This window comes from Gopherus flavomarginatus, chromosome 5, assembly GCF_025201925.1.
Source record: "Gopherus flavomarginatus isolate rGopFla2 chromosome 5, rGopFla2.mat.asm, whole genome shotgun sequence".
NCBI lineage: Eukaryota > Metazoa > Chordata > Testudines > Testudinidae > Gopherus > Gopherus flavomarginatus.
Genome location: NC_066621.1, coordinates 15,390,007 through 15,406,283, shown reverse-complemented (window position 1 = coordinate 15,406,283; position 16,277 = coordinate 15,390,007). Strand labels below are relative to the sequence as shown.

Here is a 16,277-nt window from a genome sequence, read left to right as displayed (position 1 = left end):
CCAGATCCTCTGCTGATGTAAATCAACAAAGCTTTATAGACTTCACTGGAGTTCCAGTTGATACCAGCTGAGAAGCTAGACTCCTACTCATTTGCACTGCTCTATCATGCAAGTCAACTTGCACCTCATTCTGTTGGCTTCTGAATACAGCACACAATTTAGACAGACATGCTTCCAAACTGTGCTACAGCAGTAGCTGCATTCAAGGTATTAAGGAGCCATGATCCTTTAAAACTAGGAGGGGAGAGGGCTAGCCAGTTTGAAAACATATGTTTGGAAGATGAAGCCAACTAAAGTGTGGCTGCATCAGTGTTTACCAGGTAATTGTTAAATGGTCAACATGTTGCACTACACCTGAATGCACTGACCCAATGTTGCTGCTTCCAAACTGCATAGTCTTGTTGGATTGTGGACACACTGGATCAGCTCCTCAGCTGATGTGTAAATTTGAATAGCTCCACTGGCTTCAGTGAAGCAAATCCAGATTACACATATGAGAATCTGGCCCATGGTGTTTCGTTGTGGTTGAACGTGAGCTATTGCTAATTTTAGGAATTTTAGATTTTGAAAAGGGCAAGCTCTTGTTAAACGAGGAAGTAATTCCTGTATCTGGCCAAAAAAAAAAGAATACTAGCACATCATAGGAAACATTTTTAAACCATTCTCTTTAGAAAGTTGGCTGTACTGACTAATGGGGTAGAGCAGAAATCTCTGAACAGAGATTCTTGGACTGGATTCCCAACTCTGCCACTGATGTTGGAGGGGGAGGCACGCCTGAAGTGGATTTTGACCTCTGTGCCTTGGATATGTAATCCTTCAAGATCTTCAGATGAAAGGTGTTAGGGAGGTAAATAATAATATGTTCTGGATATTGTTTCCCCAATTTCGTTATCCAGGTATATTTACTGCATGGCAGTGGGACCCACATTCATCCCTTGAGTAAATAAGTAGTTTATCCAAGAACTCTAGAATTGACTGGCTCCTGCTCTTTCGTTGCATCAGCTGTGGAAATCCTTGAAGCGTGACAAGATTGTGACTTTATGTTGGGATAACTGCATGAGTGAAATCCTGTCTTCCTGCAAATATTCTAACATCTAAGCAGAACTGCTCTTGAATGCCACAAGGTGGCAGCAGGGGCTTGTGTGTCTGATGATATTTACCCTAGGATGACTTAGAATGAAAAACAAAATGCCCCAAAAACCAGCCTAGCAGGAATCGCAGGAGGTAACCTTCAGGAAAAAATGGGGTGTAGACTACTGTTGGAATTAAAAAACAACCACCCAATTTGTGCCTAATCTACACTTTGTTTTATTCCTGAATGCTCAGATCCCAAGGCTGCCCCCACTGACATTAGGCTAAAAGTTATAAACAGCACAGCAGTCAGTCTCCAATGGAGCCGAGTATACCCGGATACCGTCCAGGGACAACTTAAGGAATACAGAGTGAGAAAAACCAAATTGTTTGGATACTGACTATTAATACAGCTAACCTTGCTCACAAAGCGTGACCTGGAAATGTGGCCAGTATGCAGTGGGGATGACATAAAACAGTAAGTTAGGCCTAGTAACCTTGGGTGACATCATTCTGTGGGCACATTACTGATCATGCCTAGCCATTCTGGAAGAACACCTGTATGATAAAGACTAAAAACACCCAGGGTGACTTGTTTAATGACTGGAAAAAAAAACATCTACGGAGATCTTGTTTGCAGGGCTGATTTAGAGCCAGATTCTGCTCCCATTGAAGTTCAATGGCAAAACTCAAGACTTGAATGAGAGTAGGATTGGGCCTTCTAATGAGAATTAGTCCTGCCTGTGCAAACATGCTCAGCCTATATATGTGCTACTGATTGGAGTCTCTGCTCTTATAGTCAGAAAAGAGTCTGTTTGGTACCACAACGCTGAGCCCCATACTAGGGTTCAAGGACTTCATGGGCCATATAAACAGCACTACCTTCCCCCACCCCTAAACGTGGCCTCTGCTAAGCAAGGTTGAGGCATTGCTGCTGCTTGTAGTCTACCTAATACATACAACTTCTGTCTCTAGAACTGTTAAGTTACATCCTGTCATCATTATGCAACGTGCATGGTTTTCATGGGAGGAGGAGAAAGACCCCTCAGATACCCATACACTGATTTTTGTGTCATCCCTAATGTACACACAGTCTTAATAAATGCTATCTGGATTTGCTCCGGTCAAGATTTAAAACAAAATATACTAACTGAAAACTAAAGAAAGTATAGAGCTAAACATACTGTATACTCATTGCAACAACTGTTCTTTATCAAACATATGCGCTGCTAATCTCACCTGTGCCAGTTGGAGTGCCTGATAACAAGCAAAAGTCTGGACTTAAGCAAAAATCTGATAGAGCTTTTGAGAATTTCGCAATCTAGGTTGGTGGCATATTCTGTACATGTTCATACTTTTCAAATCCAAGAATTCAGTATTCATAGAAAATTCTTTGAATTCTGCCTTCATTTTCATTACTCTTGTGCACCATTGTATATCTATTTTCTATCTCAAAAAAATCTATATTTGTAAGGATTTGAATCAGCATCTTTTCAAGTTCAGACTTTTAATTGTGCCTGGACATATTAAGCCTCTTCCTTTCTTTATAGGAAAAATTTACTAATTTATCTGAAAGGGTAATGCTCTCTACCTAAAGCTGAGGACTGGAAACCAAAACTGTTGGGTTCCATCCTGATCTCTGCTGCTGACTCACTCTGTGAACAAATCACTTAGCCTGACCATTCCTCAGTTTCTGCATCTGTAAAGCGGAGATATTACTGACCTACTTCCTGGGCAGTTATGAGGCTTAATTAATTGTTCTAAAGCACTTTGAGAGGCAAAGAATTGTTATGCTTTATTAATGAAAAACAATTGTATCTGAATGGGAAAAGCTTCACTTGCCCTACGTATTTCTTGAAGGCCTATTTCTGGAGAGAAAGTAGTTTGCTGAAGAACCTGTGGGTCTCCAAAAAAAGGCAGTCTGTGGGTTTTGTTGGAGACCGACAACGGGGCATAGTGTCCCGGCTGTTTCCTTACAGCAACTACAAACTGGAGATGGTTGTAGTCAACGGGAGAGGAGATGGGCCTCGGAGTGAAATTAAGGAGTTCACAACACCTGAAGGAGGTAGGTTCTTCTGGAATTTTTGCAGGCATACACTGTTATATGCTTTGTGCACATGCTGGGAACACTCTGCTCCACAGTACCAAGCTAGAGCCTTAAAATTCCTCCTGCCCTGTATGGAAATTCCATAGAATGACACACAGATACTGTTTAAAAATGAACAGAACCACCTACCCTGTGCAGGATAGGTGCAGCTCTAAGGCCCCAAAGCTGTCACACTGCATTTCTCTGCCTGGAGCACAGGTATGTACATCTTGCTGTAGCGCCTAATGGCAGAGGTACCCATAGAATCATAGGGTTAGAAGGGACCATAAGGGTCATCTAGTCTAACACCCTGCTAAGATGCAGGATTTGTTGTGTCTAAACCATCTGAGACAGATGGCTCCAGTCTCCTTTTGGAAACCGGCAGTGAAGCAGCTTCCACAAGCTTCCAAGGCCTCTGTTCCGTTGTCCTGCTGCTGTTTAGTTAGGAAGTTCTCCTCAGATTTAATCTAAATACACTACACTGTAATTTGAAGCCATTGTCTTCTCCTGTGGCAAAACAACTTTTCTCCATCTTTTTAGTAGCAGCCTTTCAAGTATTTGAAGACCGCTATCATGTCTCTCCCTCCCACCCTTAGTCTCCTCTTTTCTAAACTAAAGAGACCCAGTTCCTTCAAGCCTTTGCTTGTCCGGCTGCGTTCTATCCCTTTGATCATCTTTGTCACTCATTTCTGGATCCTTTCCAGTTTCTCTACATCCTTTTTATACATTGGTGACCAAAACTGGACACCATACTCCAGCTGAGGCCTAATCAGGGCTGAGCAGTACTACCACCTCCTGTGACTTGCATGCTATGCCTCTTAATTCAATCTAAAATTTTTTTTTTTTTTGCAACAGCAGCACAATGCTGACTCATGTTGAGGTTGTGATCCACGACAACTCACCAATCCTTGCCAGCAGTGCTGCTGAAAAGACAATTACCACCTATTCTATATTTGTGGTTTTGTTTTTTCTTCCCTAAGTGTAGCACCTTACATTTATCTTCACTGAATTTCATTTTGTTGTTTATAGCCCAGTTCTCCACTGTATTAAGATCCCTTTGAATTTTAGCTCTGTCCTCCAAAGTGTTGACATCCCCCATAAGCTTTGCGTCATCTGCAGGTTTGATCAGTATGCTCTCTATTCCTATGTCCAGGTCATTTGTAAATGTTAAACACCCAACCCAGACCAGATCACTGTGGAATCCTACTTGACCTCCCTCCAGTCTGACATTCCTTTAATAATTACTCATCTGTATGATGAGTTATTCCAGAATAGCTGTTCCTGATTAACACCAGTTGTGGATGCTCTTATCCCAGAGTAACTGTATCTTACTCCTAATTAGTTAATCCATTTCCAGAGTGGATTAAAACTAGTTCAGAATAAGAGCATCCACTCATGAAGTTAATCCGAAATAGATGATCCACATTAAATTTACACTGTACCTAAGGTGACCAGATGAGATGAAGAAAATATCGGGACACACACGGTGGGGGGAGGGGGCCACCGGCAGAAGAAAAAAAGGCCAGGTGCTGCCAGGAGAGCAAAATACCAGGACAAATTGCATCCCGACCAAAGATCAGTCGAGACGTGGGACAACCATCCAAATATCGGGGTGGTTCCTGAGTCTGAATGAACTTCCATGTGTAAACAAGCCCTTAGTTCTTTTTATCTGTAAATGCAATAAAACTTTTAGAAGGACTTTAGTGTCTGGGAGGAGAGGTGCTGAGCTGACTTCCCTGAAGACAAATGCTCTATTTATCCCCACACAGGTGTGTGCTGCACCATACAAGTGTCCCAACCCTGACTGGGAAGGACCATCCTCAGTAGGGAGATAATAGTTTAGTGTCCATGTGATTTGATTCTTGGCTTTTCAGGGTTGCCTACAAGGGGATCAGTTAGCACCAGTTGTGGTGAGATTAAGGATGGGGACACATCACAGCTGGACTGAAACCCAGCACGTATTTCACACAAACCTGAGCAGGATTTGAACAGAGACTAGCCCTGTTTCTCTCATACAAGGAAGCTGTACAAGGCCAAAGGGCTGGCATGCTCCACCATGGGAGCTGTGACTGTTTGCAGAGGGGTTGTCTGTCCCAGTGCTATATTTTGCCCTCAGGAGGGGCAAGGAAGGGGGCCAAGGTTTTGAGGTACTGACATCTCCAGAGGCCAGCAGCACTGAGTCAAAGTACAGGAGCACCCCAAAAAGGATGAAAAATAGGCCAAAGCCCACGCCAATCTCTGCAACAGGTGGAGGGTTAATGATTAGAAGTGCAGTAGCCAGAGGAACAATGTAGCTGTTACAAAGGAAGTGTTGGATGGTGCCAGCTTAGGTCACCAGATTCTCCCCGTGGCAGATTATCCCAAGCCTAATGGTTCACACTGTAGTTAGATTCACCAGTCACAAACTGTGTTCCTTATCCTCCCCCGATTATCAAGAGGCGAAAAAAGTTACTCCTACCAGCAAATTGGTCCAGTAAAGTGAGAAGTTAATTTAAAACTCACTATGTTCTTCTCATCCCTAAGTGGCCAGCCATGTTACCAGATCAATACTAGTTTGAATCTTACCCAAAATACCACACTGCCAGCCAGTCCTTTAGTATCTAAAGGTTTATTATAAAAGAAAGGGAAGACCAGGGTTGTTAAATGGTCAGAGCAATCAGATACATATATGACTTCATAGTCCATATATCAGGTTCTTAACAGTATTGGTGAGTTTGCTGGCTTGTAAAGTCCCCCTGGAACACATCCAAAGCTTGGCTGGGTCCATCAGTCCTTTGTTCAAAGCTTCAGTTTATAGAGAAGTTACTGCAGAGGTGAGAAGCAGGATTGAAAACAAAATGGAGATGATGCAGCCACCTTTTTATAGCCTTTGGTATGTGGCTTGTACATCCTCTGTCCCAAATACAAGCTCACAGTACATGGGCACAGAAAAGCACTGGAGTCCCCTGGCCACAGGCATGTCCCTAGTACAGGTCCTGCTGACTCATAGGCATAGCCCCTGCCTTCTCAATGGCTTTATTGTATAGCTGATTGCCCTTGACTGGCATCAGCACTATCTAGCCTGCTTAATTGCCTCTGTCTGGGGGAGTCACCCAGAAACAGCACAAGTTTCAGATACAGATATCACATATTAACTCACAATACAAAGATATATACATATGAACAAGATCATACTTAACAAATTACAACTTTTCCATTGATATTTTACATGGCATATCTTGTAAGATTCATTGCAATTGGGTAATATTGGTATCAATATTATTATAAATGGTCACCTATATTCCATACAGCATCCCACACTTGTCTTTCTATGAGTATCTAAGGAGGGAGAAGGAGACAGTCTGAAACCAATTGGAAAAAGATTTCCTGAAAACCTGTGAAGTGGTTTCTATGTGGCAGGGGTCACCTCCTAATCCCCCCACCCCTCTTCAAAACGGAGCTGACCCAAAGCTCTGGACTCACTAAGAGTCTTCCTATTGCCATGGGGTCAGGCCCAAGGCTCTCCAACTTATCTATCAGCCAAAAAGCAGCCAAGGCTGGGATGTCATAAGGGTTTAGAGCAATGAGAAGCCAGCCTGAAAACCCAGGACACATTTGCAAACCGTGTGTGTGTCAGGGTATGAGTTACTCACTTATTGTCTTCTGCAGGGAGATTTGGCACTCACAATGCTGAGAGAAGAGCCCGCAAGCGCTCAGCAAACCTCCCACACCCCCAGCTCTGCCAATGGCCCTCACCCATAACCCCCACCCCTGCTATTCCAGTCCAAAGCTCCACACACACATCTTAGCTGTGCCAATGCCCCATAGTCCTGACCCGCAGCCCCCTCTGCTATTCCAGTCCTGAGCTCCCCCCACACACCCCAGCTGTGCCAATGCCCCATAGTCCTGACCCACAGCTGCCCTCCCCCCACTATTCCAGTCCTGAGCTCCCCCCAGCCAGCTCTGACAGTGGCTGTCCATCCTGACCCACAGCCCACTACCCCACACCAAACCTCAAGAACGGCCAGCTCACCCTTGACTTATATTCCCTCACCTTGGTATTGTAGATCCAGACCTCATCTGAGCGGACACCGCCAGTTGTGGTGCATTATGAGTTCTGCAGAGCCGTGAAATGCATGTTTCCCTCTTCTGGATAATGGTGTTGACAAACATCAGTCAGGGTTTGCAGGGACAGTACCAGACTCAGGGACTTTGGGGCAGGCGCAGGACAGTAGTTCACTCTGTCTCTGACATTCCCTGATCTGCTGTGACTGGTGCTGACAGAGCAACCTCCAGCTCCAGCCCATACTTGGCTCTGAGCTCTAGTGGTTTCAGCTTTGCACACCAGATAGAGGAGAAAAGCCAGCATCTTGAAGCTTTTCCACTTCAATTAATTACCAGTGGGGCCAGTAAAAGGCTCAGAATTGCTCTATAGACTGGAGATTAGGCTGCTGACTTTGAAGTGGGAAGACCCTGCTTCAACTCCTCCCTCTGTCTGTTTAAAACAGGTTTGATGAGGGAGCTTCTTTCCTCTGGAAGCTGTTCCACTGTAACTATTAATTGGGCCAAAACAAGACTCATTTGCAAGAAGTCTTGTATAGCCTAGGGGTTAGGGTACTTACCTGAGAGGCTGGTTTAATCCCCCTTTACTGGTGAAGAAGAAAGGATTAAAGCAGCAAGCTTTTTTCTGTGCTGGTTTCAGAGAGAGGACCTAGTAGGGAGGGATGCCCCTCCCATAGCTGGGCCTTTTAAAGTTATTACACCTGCTGGGGTTTTAATGATTTGCAGGATGAGGAGGTGGGGACTAAAGACCTTCCCAAGGTTCACTGGTCAGGAACATGTGGAAGCTGTGGGTACTGCCCCCCCCCGCCCCCCCCCCCCCCCACACACACCTGATTTCACTCCAGGCTTACGCCAGGGCATATGACAGAGTTTGAGTGAGTAAGGGATGCAGTGTCACAGGGGTTAGTTGTTAACTCTTCAGCCATACTCAGTGAACCCAGGGAAACAGCCTGGCTCAGAGGTGGGTAGGGCTGGAAAGAAACAACTTTTCTTTTGCACAAAGTCAGCGGGGAGGGAGCTGTATTCCCATAGAACATATCTTGCCTTCCCCTAAGTTGACCAAGACGCAGCTCCAAAACCCAGTAAGCCCAGCGTTACTAGGCTTTTATTTTGGGTCTGTGAAGCAAGACCTGGAATGTCAACAGGTGCCAGAGATGCACAAAGCCTGCAGTAGTATTTGTTTAAAGGCAAACAATGCTAGTAGTAGGCATTGGTTATCACTGGCGGTGCAAATTTAGGATCATGATCAAGGGACTGCTGAGATACAGCTCCCTTCTCCCAGCAAATGACCTGTGCTTAATTTTAAAGTGTTGTAAAATGCAAATACAGAACCAGATTGGCTTGAGAACTGGTATGCTAGATGCAGCCCCAGAATAGTGTCTGGGTTTAGTTTTTGTGTCAGTTGCTGAACAGAGCCTCTCAGTTCCTCTGATGCGGGGGACTCCAGCAGGGTTTTAGCTGGAGGTGCACAGAGCGCTGAGGCAGCAGGCATGCAGTGCTGAGCAGGGGAGTGAACTGAGTGAGCTCAGTTCATGCCACAGACACACAACGCAGCATTCAGGGCAGCCAAGAGTGGGCATGCACAGGCCATGGCATAGGCACACAGCCAGATCCACAAAGGGCAGGTGGAGCCTAAGTAAGTCCCAGGTTTAGGCACCACTATGATCCACAAAAACCCCTGCTCAGCTGCTGCCTGGCCCTGGATGCACCTCAATTTGCTTGGTTTTTGCTCTCTGTGTCTGCCTCTGAGTGCATATCCTGCTGCCTTACTCTGGGCACCAGCTGCCTATATCATGCCTGACCCAATTCTCAAACCAGGGGCCAACTGTCATTGTCCTGCCTATCTTCCCTGCAGGGCTGGAGCTGGGAGGCAGACTCAGCATCTGCCTAACTCCACACAAGTGGGGAGACAGCCTCCCTTATAGCGGTTAGGTGGAGGTGCGCACCCGGGATAATGGAGAATCTGAGGCAGTTTCCTCCCTCTGCCCAATGCACGGAAAGATTTGGGAACAGGGATCTGCCACCTCAGATGAGTGGCCTGAGAGGGGAACGAGCTTTCCCTCATAACCTTTCGCCCCAGTGTTTAGGGGCCTCACGTGGGCTGTAGTAGATGATGGTTTAATCCTCCTCCCCACACGTGCTATAAGAAGGGAGATGAACAGGGCTGTGTCATCTCTCAAGTGAGTGCCCTACTCCCTGACTTAAGGATATTTTGATAGGGGTTATGCGTCCTCTGTTATTGAAACTGTTCCACTTTAACTCTGAATTGGGCCACAGACAGCTTGAGACTCACTTTATCATCCATGGTTTGGGTAGTCACCAAGGCCAGGGAAGAGTGATGCTTGATGAAAAGGAATCTGTATAGCACTCACCTACTTCTCAAGAGGCTGCCCCTTCAACCTTTCCTGTGCCACTGTAATTAATGAGGCCAAAGCCAGTTCTAAAGATGTGCTGTAGCTCAGCCAATTGGGCTCATTTCAGAAATACTGAAGATGCTGGTTCAAGTCTTCCCTGTGTGTGGAGAGGGGCAAGGATTTGAAGAGGGAGTACTCTCAACCCTTCCTGTTGAAGCGGCTTCCACTTTAATTAACTCTTAAATGATCCAAAGCAAAGATGTTTTGCAAGCAGCCCTGTATAGCCTGGTGGCCAGGGCCTGCACCTATGGTGTTGGAGAGCCTGGTTCCAGTCCTGAAGGAGCTAGGCTCTGAGCCATTTGTCTCTTTCCTCTTGACGCTGTCTCCACTTTAGTTAACTATGAACTGGGCCAGGCCAAGGTCTAGGGTCACTCTATAGTCCAGTGGTTAAGTTGCTTGCTTAGGAGGTGGATGATTCTGGTTCAAATCCTTCCTCTGATTATTTAAAAGGATTTGGAGAAGGCTGTCCCACCCCCCAGGGGAGAAGTGGGAGGTTCCTGTTTAGGTCCCCTTTCGCTTGCGGAAGGCCCTTGTCTTTCTGGAAACAGAAGGGGGTTTGAACAGAGATCGCTCACTTCACAAGAGTGGTGGGTGGGGGCAAGGGCAGGAGGGGTGGGTGGGAGGTGGGAGGGGTGGTGGCTGGGGGCCAGGTTGGGGGTGGGGCTGGGAGGTGTAAGTGGGAGGCAGGAGGAGGGAGGTCTCCTGGGAGGTGGGAGAGCCTTGGCACAACCCCTTGCAGAGGAGGGGTTGGGCCCTGGGGTCTCCCACAGCCTGGGCGGGTAGCCTAGCCACAGGGGACAAAAGAGTGACTTGCTTTTTTAACACCCCCACCAACAAATATTTAAGTAAAAGGCCCCAGAGGGGGCCAATACATGTTGCAAACCCCTTCCCCACCACAGGGATTGAACAAGGGCCCTCAGCATCCCAGGGGAGTGCCCAAACCTCTACACCAGAGAAGGCAGCTCTTTAGACAACCTTGCTTTGGAGCAATTCGTAGTTAATTAAAGCGGAAGCCACTTCAACAGGAAAGGCTAAGGGAACTCCCACCACAAAGATTTATCCCTCCCCAGGCAGGGGAAGGAACTGAACCAGGATCTTCAATATCCCAGGAACAAATACTAACCTCTGAGCTACAGAGGCCTTTTGCTATTACTACTTGCTTTGCCCCAAGTCATAGCTAATTAAAGTGGAACAGCTTCAACAGCAAAGATTAAGGGCACTCCTTCTTCAAAGGCCTGTCCCTCTCCAACTAGATATAGAATTGAACCCCCATCCTAGGGAAATACCCCAACCTCTGAGCTACAGAGGGTGTCTCATTTTCATGTTTTGCTTTGGCCCAATTAATGGTTAATTAAAATGGAACAGCTTCAATAAGAACCACTGCTCTAGATGCTATTTGGAGACAGCTCAGTAGATTTTCATTGGTGCTGCACCTTTTAGCAACTGGCAATTAATCTTTTAAGGTTTACGTTTATAGTCCTGTACATTACAAGTAACAATGGGTGGGGCGGGGGAAAGAGGCATGATGGAGGCTGTAACTCTTCCTGTGCTGGCTTTTCAAAAGCTTACTTTTATTCAAAGTATCATCATTCATTGAAATTTGTAATTAAAGGGGGAAATAAAGCCATTGGGCCAAATCCGGAAGCCCTTCAGAATGCAAAACTCCTACAATGGGTTTGCCCAAGAAAGGAGGAGCTTTTCTAGACGTGCTTCATTAGCTGTGTGTTAGGGTTGTGTACCATTTGGCCTAAATTTGTGCATATACAAATCCCAGCAAGCTGGGGTGGTTTTATAACTCCCTTCAGCACAAAACTAGGTCTGATAATGCTCTCAGGAGGTGGAGCTTGTCAGGAAATTGTTTAAGCAGCTCTTCTCTTGTTCTAAGGGGTGTAAAGTGATATGTATTAGCTTCAAAGCTTCCCTTTAAAAAACAAACACTGTTCAATATCCCAGTTCAGTGACAGAATCTGGTTCACACGCTGCAGTTATGACCAAAGCTGAGAGCAGGATTAGGCCCACACTACACAACAAGTTATTGCTTTGCCAGCTGTGAACATTTTGGCCATATACTCTTCAGGACAAGGCCTATGATATGTGCGCTCTGCCTAGCACAATGGGGCATCCCTGGCCTTACCCTAAAACAGTTCTGTGCTAAGGAGCAGTGACGTTGCCATGCAGTTTGTCCAGTTTCAATAGGACATATCAAATACCAGTGAGACAAACAAACCACCAACAAATGCATCGCTACACCTATTCAGTTGCCCTGCTGAGATGCTCTGTTGTTTTGAACAAAGGGTGACTGACCGGTTACCCATTGTGCCTCTGGGTGCACCATGTGCCACTCTGATCCCTGGGAAGTCACATGCACATCTCATAGGACAGAGCCACCCCATCGACTGACAGTACACCTTGAATCAGTCTGCATTTGGAAAGCAAGCCACAGTACCATAACCATGTATTTCTAAGAGCCAAATGGGACCTGCCAACCAGTCCTCTCTACACAAAGCTCTAGGATTTAAGGGCAAAAATTTTGTCCCTACTGCTGTGCACAAACAAGTTGTACATTTCAAGAGCCATCCAGGTTGTGTGGCTTGGCCCCAAGTGGGCAAGAATGCATGGGGGGGACGGGAATGCAGGCTGCTGCATCTGTGCACATCCTAGCCAAAAGACACTCTTGGGGAGCCGGGTGATTTTCTGAGTTCTCACAAAAGCAAGGCAGGAGCGCTGGAACAAGGGGGCCCAGCTCCCCATCACTTTTTAAAGTGGTAGCCCTCCCACTTTTTACCAGCCATAAGGGCAAGCAAAGGGGGAGAGGGGAGTGAGCGGAGGGCAGGGTCTGGGGGGGGGCAGTATGGGATCAGAGCCTTGGGGGAAGGGGCAGCGCTAGGGCAGGGGCTCAGCATCATGAGGGTGGGGCCTCAGGGGAAGGGGCAGTGCAGAGGGCAGGGTTTGAGCACCGATGCCCCCTGCCTTTAGGGAACCGCCACCATTCCTGACTCTAGGGAGTCTCCTGCTGCCACAGGAGATATGCTAAAGGTGGAAAAACCCTTCCTGTACCTCCAAGCATACCCATGCAGTGCAGGTGTTAGAAATCCCTGTACACTGAGGACTGTTTCCTCTCATTGTTGGGAGCAAAACGGGTATCTTAACAAGGGGTTTACAGGCTTGCAAGAGGGTTAGGTAAAACTGCAAAATATCTCAGGGCAACGTATTCAATAACTGCACCTCATATTGGCTCATCCACGTATAACCTCCCTGCCAAAAGATGAATTAACGCCAGCCAGGTGCCTGGCCTTATGTGGTTTTATTGTATTATCATATTAGTAAACCAGGCTCTCTCTGCTCTGCAGTAGATTACAAGGTAGCAGTGGCAGGATATCTTACTGGACATTGTTATAAACAGAACAGCAGTTGCAGTTTTTCTTTGGTGGGGAGAGACCTTGACCAGCCTCCCTGTATAACAGGAAACAGACTTCAGGGGTGCAGGCACATAGGGGGTGGTTTATTGATACCCACAAAAGGTATCACGGTAGATATACTACACATACAAGTTATGAAATTGGGCTAAGAACACTAGTTCTTCATCTCCAAAACGCAAGCGTCTACCACATGAGCCAAAGGAGAGCACCTGTTACAAACTGTGGTGGTAGGTCTAGCCCCCACAGAGCAAATATCTCCGACAGCTAGTGGTGGGACACTACTTCAGGAGGTCTGGGAGTTATTACAGAGAATTCTTGGGCAGGTGCCTAGCTGGTGGGTCTTGTCTACATTCTCCGGGTCTAACTGATCGCCACATTTAGGGTCAAGAAGCAATTTCCCGCTCAGATTTCCGGAGAGCCTGGGCTTTTTCACAGCATGGGGTCCAAGCCCTTGCAGGTTTAAACTACTGTAAATGGTGGAGTCCCTGTAACTTGAAGTATTTATACCATGATTTGAGGACTTCAGTCACTTGGCGAGAAGTTATGGGTCTATTACAGGAGGAGGTGGGTAGGTGAGGTTCTGTTGTCTGCAATTTGGAGGAGGTTAGACTAGCTGATCATGTCAATCCATTCTGACAGTGAGTATGATATGCACACTGCACTGGTATGGTTCCCATGCACAGAGAATTATCAAACTGCAGTACACGCATCTCAGTTAATGAATAGATATGATTCTGTTGCATCCAGTGCTGGATTCACATGCAGAATTGTTCTGAGTTTCAATGTGCTTGTGAAACCCCAGTACTGGTGCACGGTTTTTAATGCAGTTTTTGTTCCATCAGCATCTGAGCTTTGTGTGTATATCTTTATTATGTCAGCCACCCTGCAACACGTACCATGTTGTAAGGTATGTTGTCTTTTCTTTCCTCCTCCCTCCTTGCCCCATCCTTCTCCCAAGTACCCAGTGCCCCCAGATATTTCAGAATCCGACAGCCTAACCTGGAAACCATCACTTTGGAATGGGACCACCCTGAACATCCCAATGGAATTCTCACTGGATACAACCTTAGATACCAAGCCTGTACGTTCCACACCTGTTTGTTTTTCTCAACTGATCAATGATTTTTAACTCATCAAGTGTTCTCCTGGGTGAGTAGGTTATTCAGCGCCAAACCCAGAAGGAGTTCCTCCTCCCAGGTGCTAAAAGGTATTTTCCAAAATATGACGGCACAAGAGTAGCCCTTTAAAGAATTAGAGACTTCCATGACAAGGAAGTCCATTTGCTATTTTTGAAGGCGACAAGTCCTGCTGCAGTGCTGAGTGCCTGCACCATTTCAGCATAAGCCAGTAGGGGTTGCGGGTGCTCAGCATCTCCCAGGACTTGGCCATAGGGGGAGAAATAAGGGTTAGCCCCAGACTGCAATAATAAATTGCAAGCAAACTCTAAATACAGTGAAATTGGTACAGCAGATATTCTCTCACACACACACACACCTGGAAGATTACTGCAGAAAGAGTGAAAGTGCCCCACAGTATCCCCAAACAGTATGGAATTCAATGCAATGTAGAGGGCCAAATATCAAGGCTGTGCACAACACAAGTCTTATTGTGAGAGCTTACGCAGGACACATACCAGCCTTCTGCATGGGTGCGAATCTCATCTCTAGCCTGCAGAGGTGCTGGAACAATTTGTGTAGTAGGGAGGTGGAGGGTTGAGAGCCATTGAACCTAACTGTAAACCCTGAATATAGTGGAAACCACTTCAAGCCAGAGGGTGCAGCAGCGCCCTCTGCACCCTAGTTCCAGCACCTATGCTAGCCAGTACAGTTCAGTTGCACTATTACTCAATGCACATCCCCCTAGGAGGCTGCTGGCTGCTGTTGCGCTCTCAGACAGGTTTTGCTGAATCTCCACAAATCTTTCTATTGAGCATAGTCAATCCAGAAGCATATTGGACCATCAGCCGATTTCCTAGGGTGGGAGGAGATGAAATGTGTAACATAGCATGTGTCTGAAACAAAGCTGAAGCCTACACAGCTTGCCTTTCTCCTCAGTTAATGGAACCAAAACGGGCAGAACGCTGGTAGAGACCTTCTCCCCCAACCAAACAAGGTTTACGCTGCAGAGGACAGACCCCATATCGCGCTATAGATTCTTTCTGCGTGCTAGGACACAGGTGGGAGATGGAGAATCTATTGTGGAAGAGTCGCCAGCCCCACTGAATGAAGGTAGGTGGAGGACAGTGTTGCTGTGACTTTGGGGGTGGGATACATGCTCCCAGAGGAGTTAACACACAAGGAGCATTGTGCATGTCTTCCAAAACTACAGACTACACTGAAAATCACAGACAGAATGTGGTTTTACTAAGGGAATGGGTATCTTTCTCACCGTGACGAAAGCAGAGCCAATAGTCCCTAAGCAAGAAAGTTCTACTCTGTGCCTCAGTTACCCATCTGTAAAATGGCGATAGCACTGTTAAGGATGTGCAGATAAAATCCATTCATGATTGTGAACTGCTCAGATACTACATTAATGAGGGCCATATGAGTACCTAGTTAGATAGGCAAATGTAGTGACTGCTTTTCCAAATTTAGAAACATAGGAACTGCCATAGTGCATCGGAATTATGGTCCATCTAGCTCAGTATCTTGTCTCCAACAATGGCCAGAACCTGATTCTTCAAAGGAAAGTGCAAGACCCCTCAGAGAGAACAATTATGAAGCAATAACCTGCCCTAATGGGAAGTTTCTTCCTGACCCCAGGAGTTAGTGGTTGTCTTATGCCCTGAAGCAGGAGGGTTTCTCTCTTTTACAACTACAGAGAGATGCTTGCTGTATTCACAGCAGTAGACTCTGTCTTCCTGATGGCACTCTGCCTGCCCCTTCACGTGCTGTGTAGTTATCACTTACATAATATCCGCTATGAGGAAACAGTGTATGCAGAGTGAGAGACTCTCTAGTAGGCCTTTGCCACCTTAAAGAAGATTTAGGTCAGATATTAAGAAAACTTTAACTACAAAGATAATTAAGCACCAGAAGGAGTTACCTAGGGGAGTAGTGGAATCCCTGGCACTGGAAATTTTAATGACCGGGTCAGACAAAACTCCCATCAGGGATGGTCTAGAACCAATTTTACTTGCTTCAGTGTGGGAGGTTGGAGTAAATGACCTCTTGAGATCCCTCCCAGCCCTACATTTCTATGACTCTTTTACTGTAGTTCCACATGGAGTTCACCACAGAAATGTTC

General features: G+C 46.2%; 1 protein-coding gene across 23 annotated transcripts in view; it reads left to right on the top strand.

Moving 5' to 3' along the window:
• The window catches only part of NFASC (neurofascin), a 183,249-nt gene that overhangs the window by 124,498 nt on the left and 42,474 nt on the right, over positions 1-16,277 (top strand). For 18 of the 23 annotated variants that reach the window (XM_050955564.1, XM_050955566.1, XM_050955565.1 and 15 more), the window contains 4 exons: positions 1,327-1,442; positions 2,932-3,136; positions 13,990-14,112; positions 15,086-15,259. In XM_050955564.1, coding sequence (XP_050811521.1) covers positions 1,327-1,442; positions 2,932-3,136; positions 13,990-14,112; positions 15,086-15,259 — 618 coding nt within the window. The remainder of the gene's footprint in view (positions 1-1,326; positions 1,443-2,931; positions 3,137-13,989; positions 14,113-15,085; positions 15,260-16,277) is intronic. The other 5 variants (XM_050955586.1, XM_050955584.1, XM_050955576.1 and 2 more) reach the window with 1 other exon arrangement.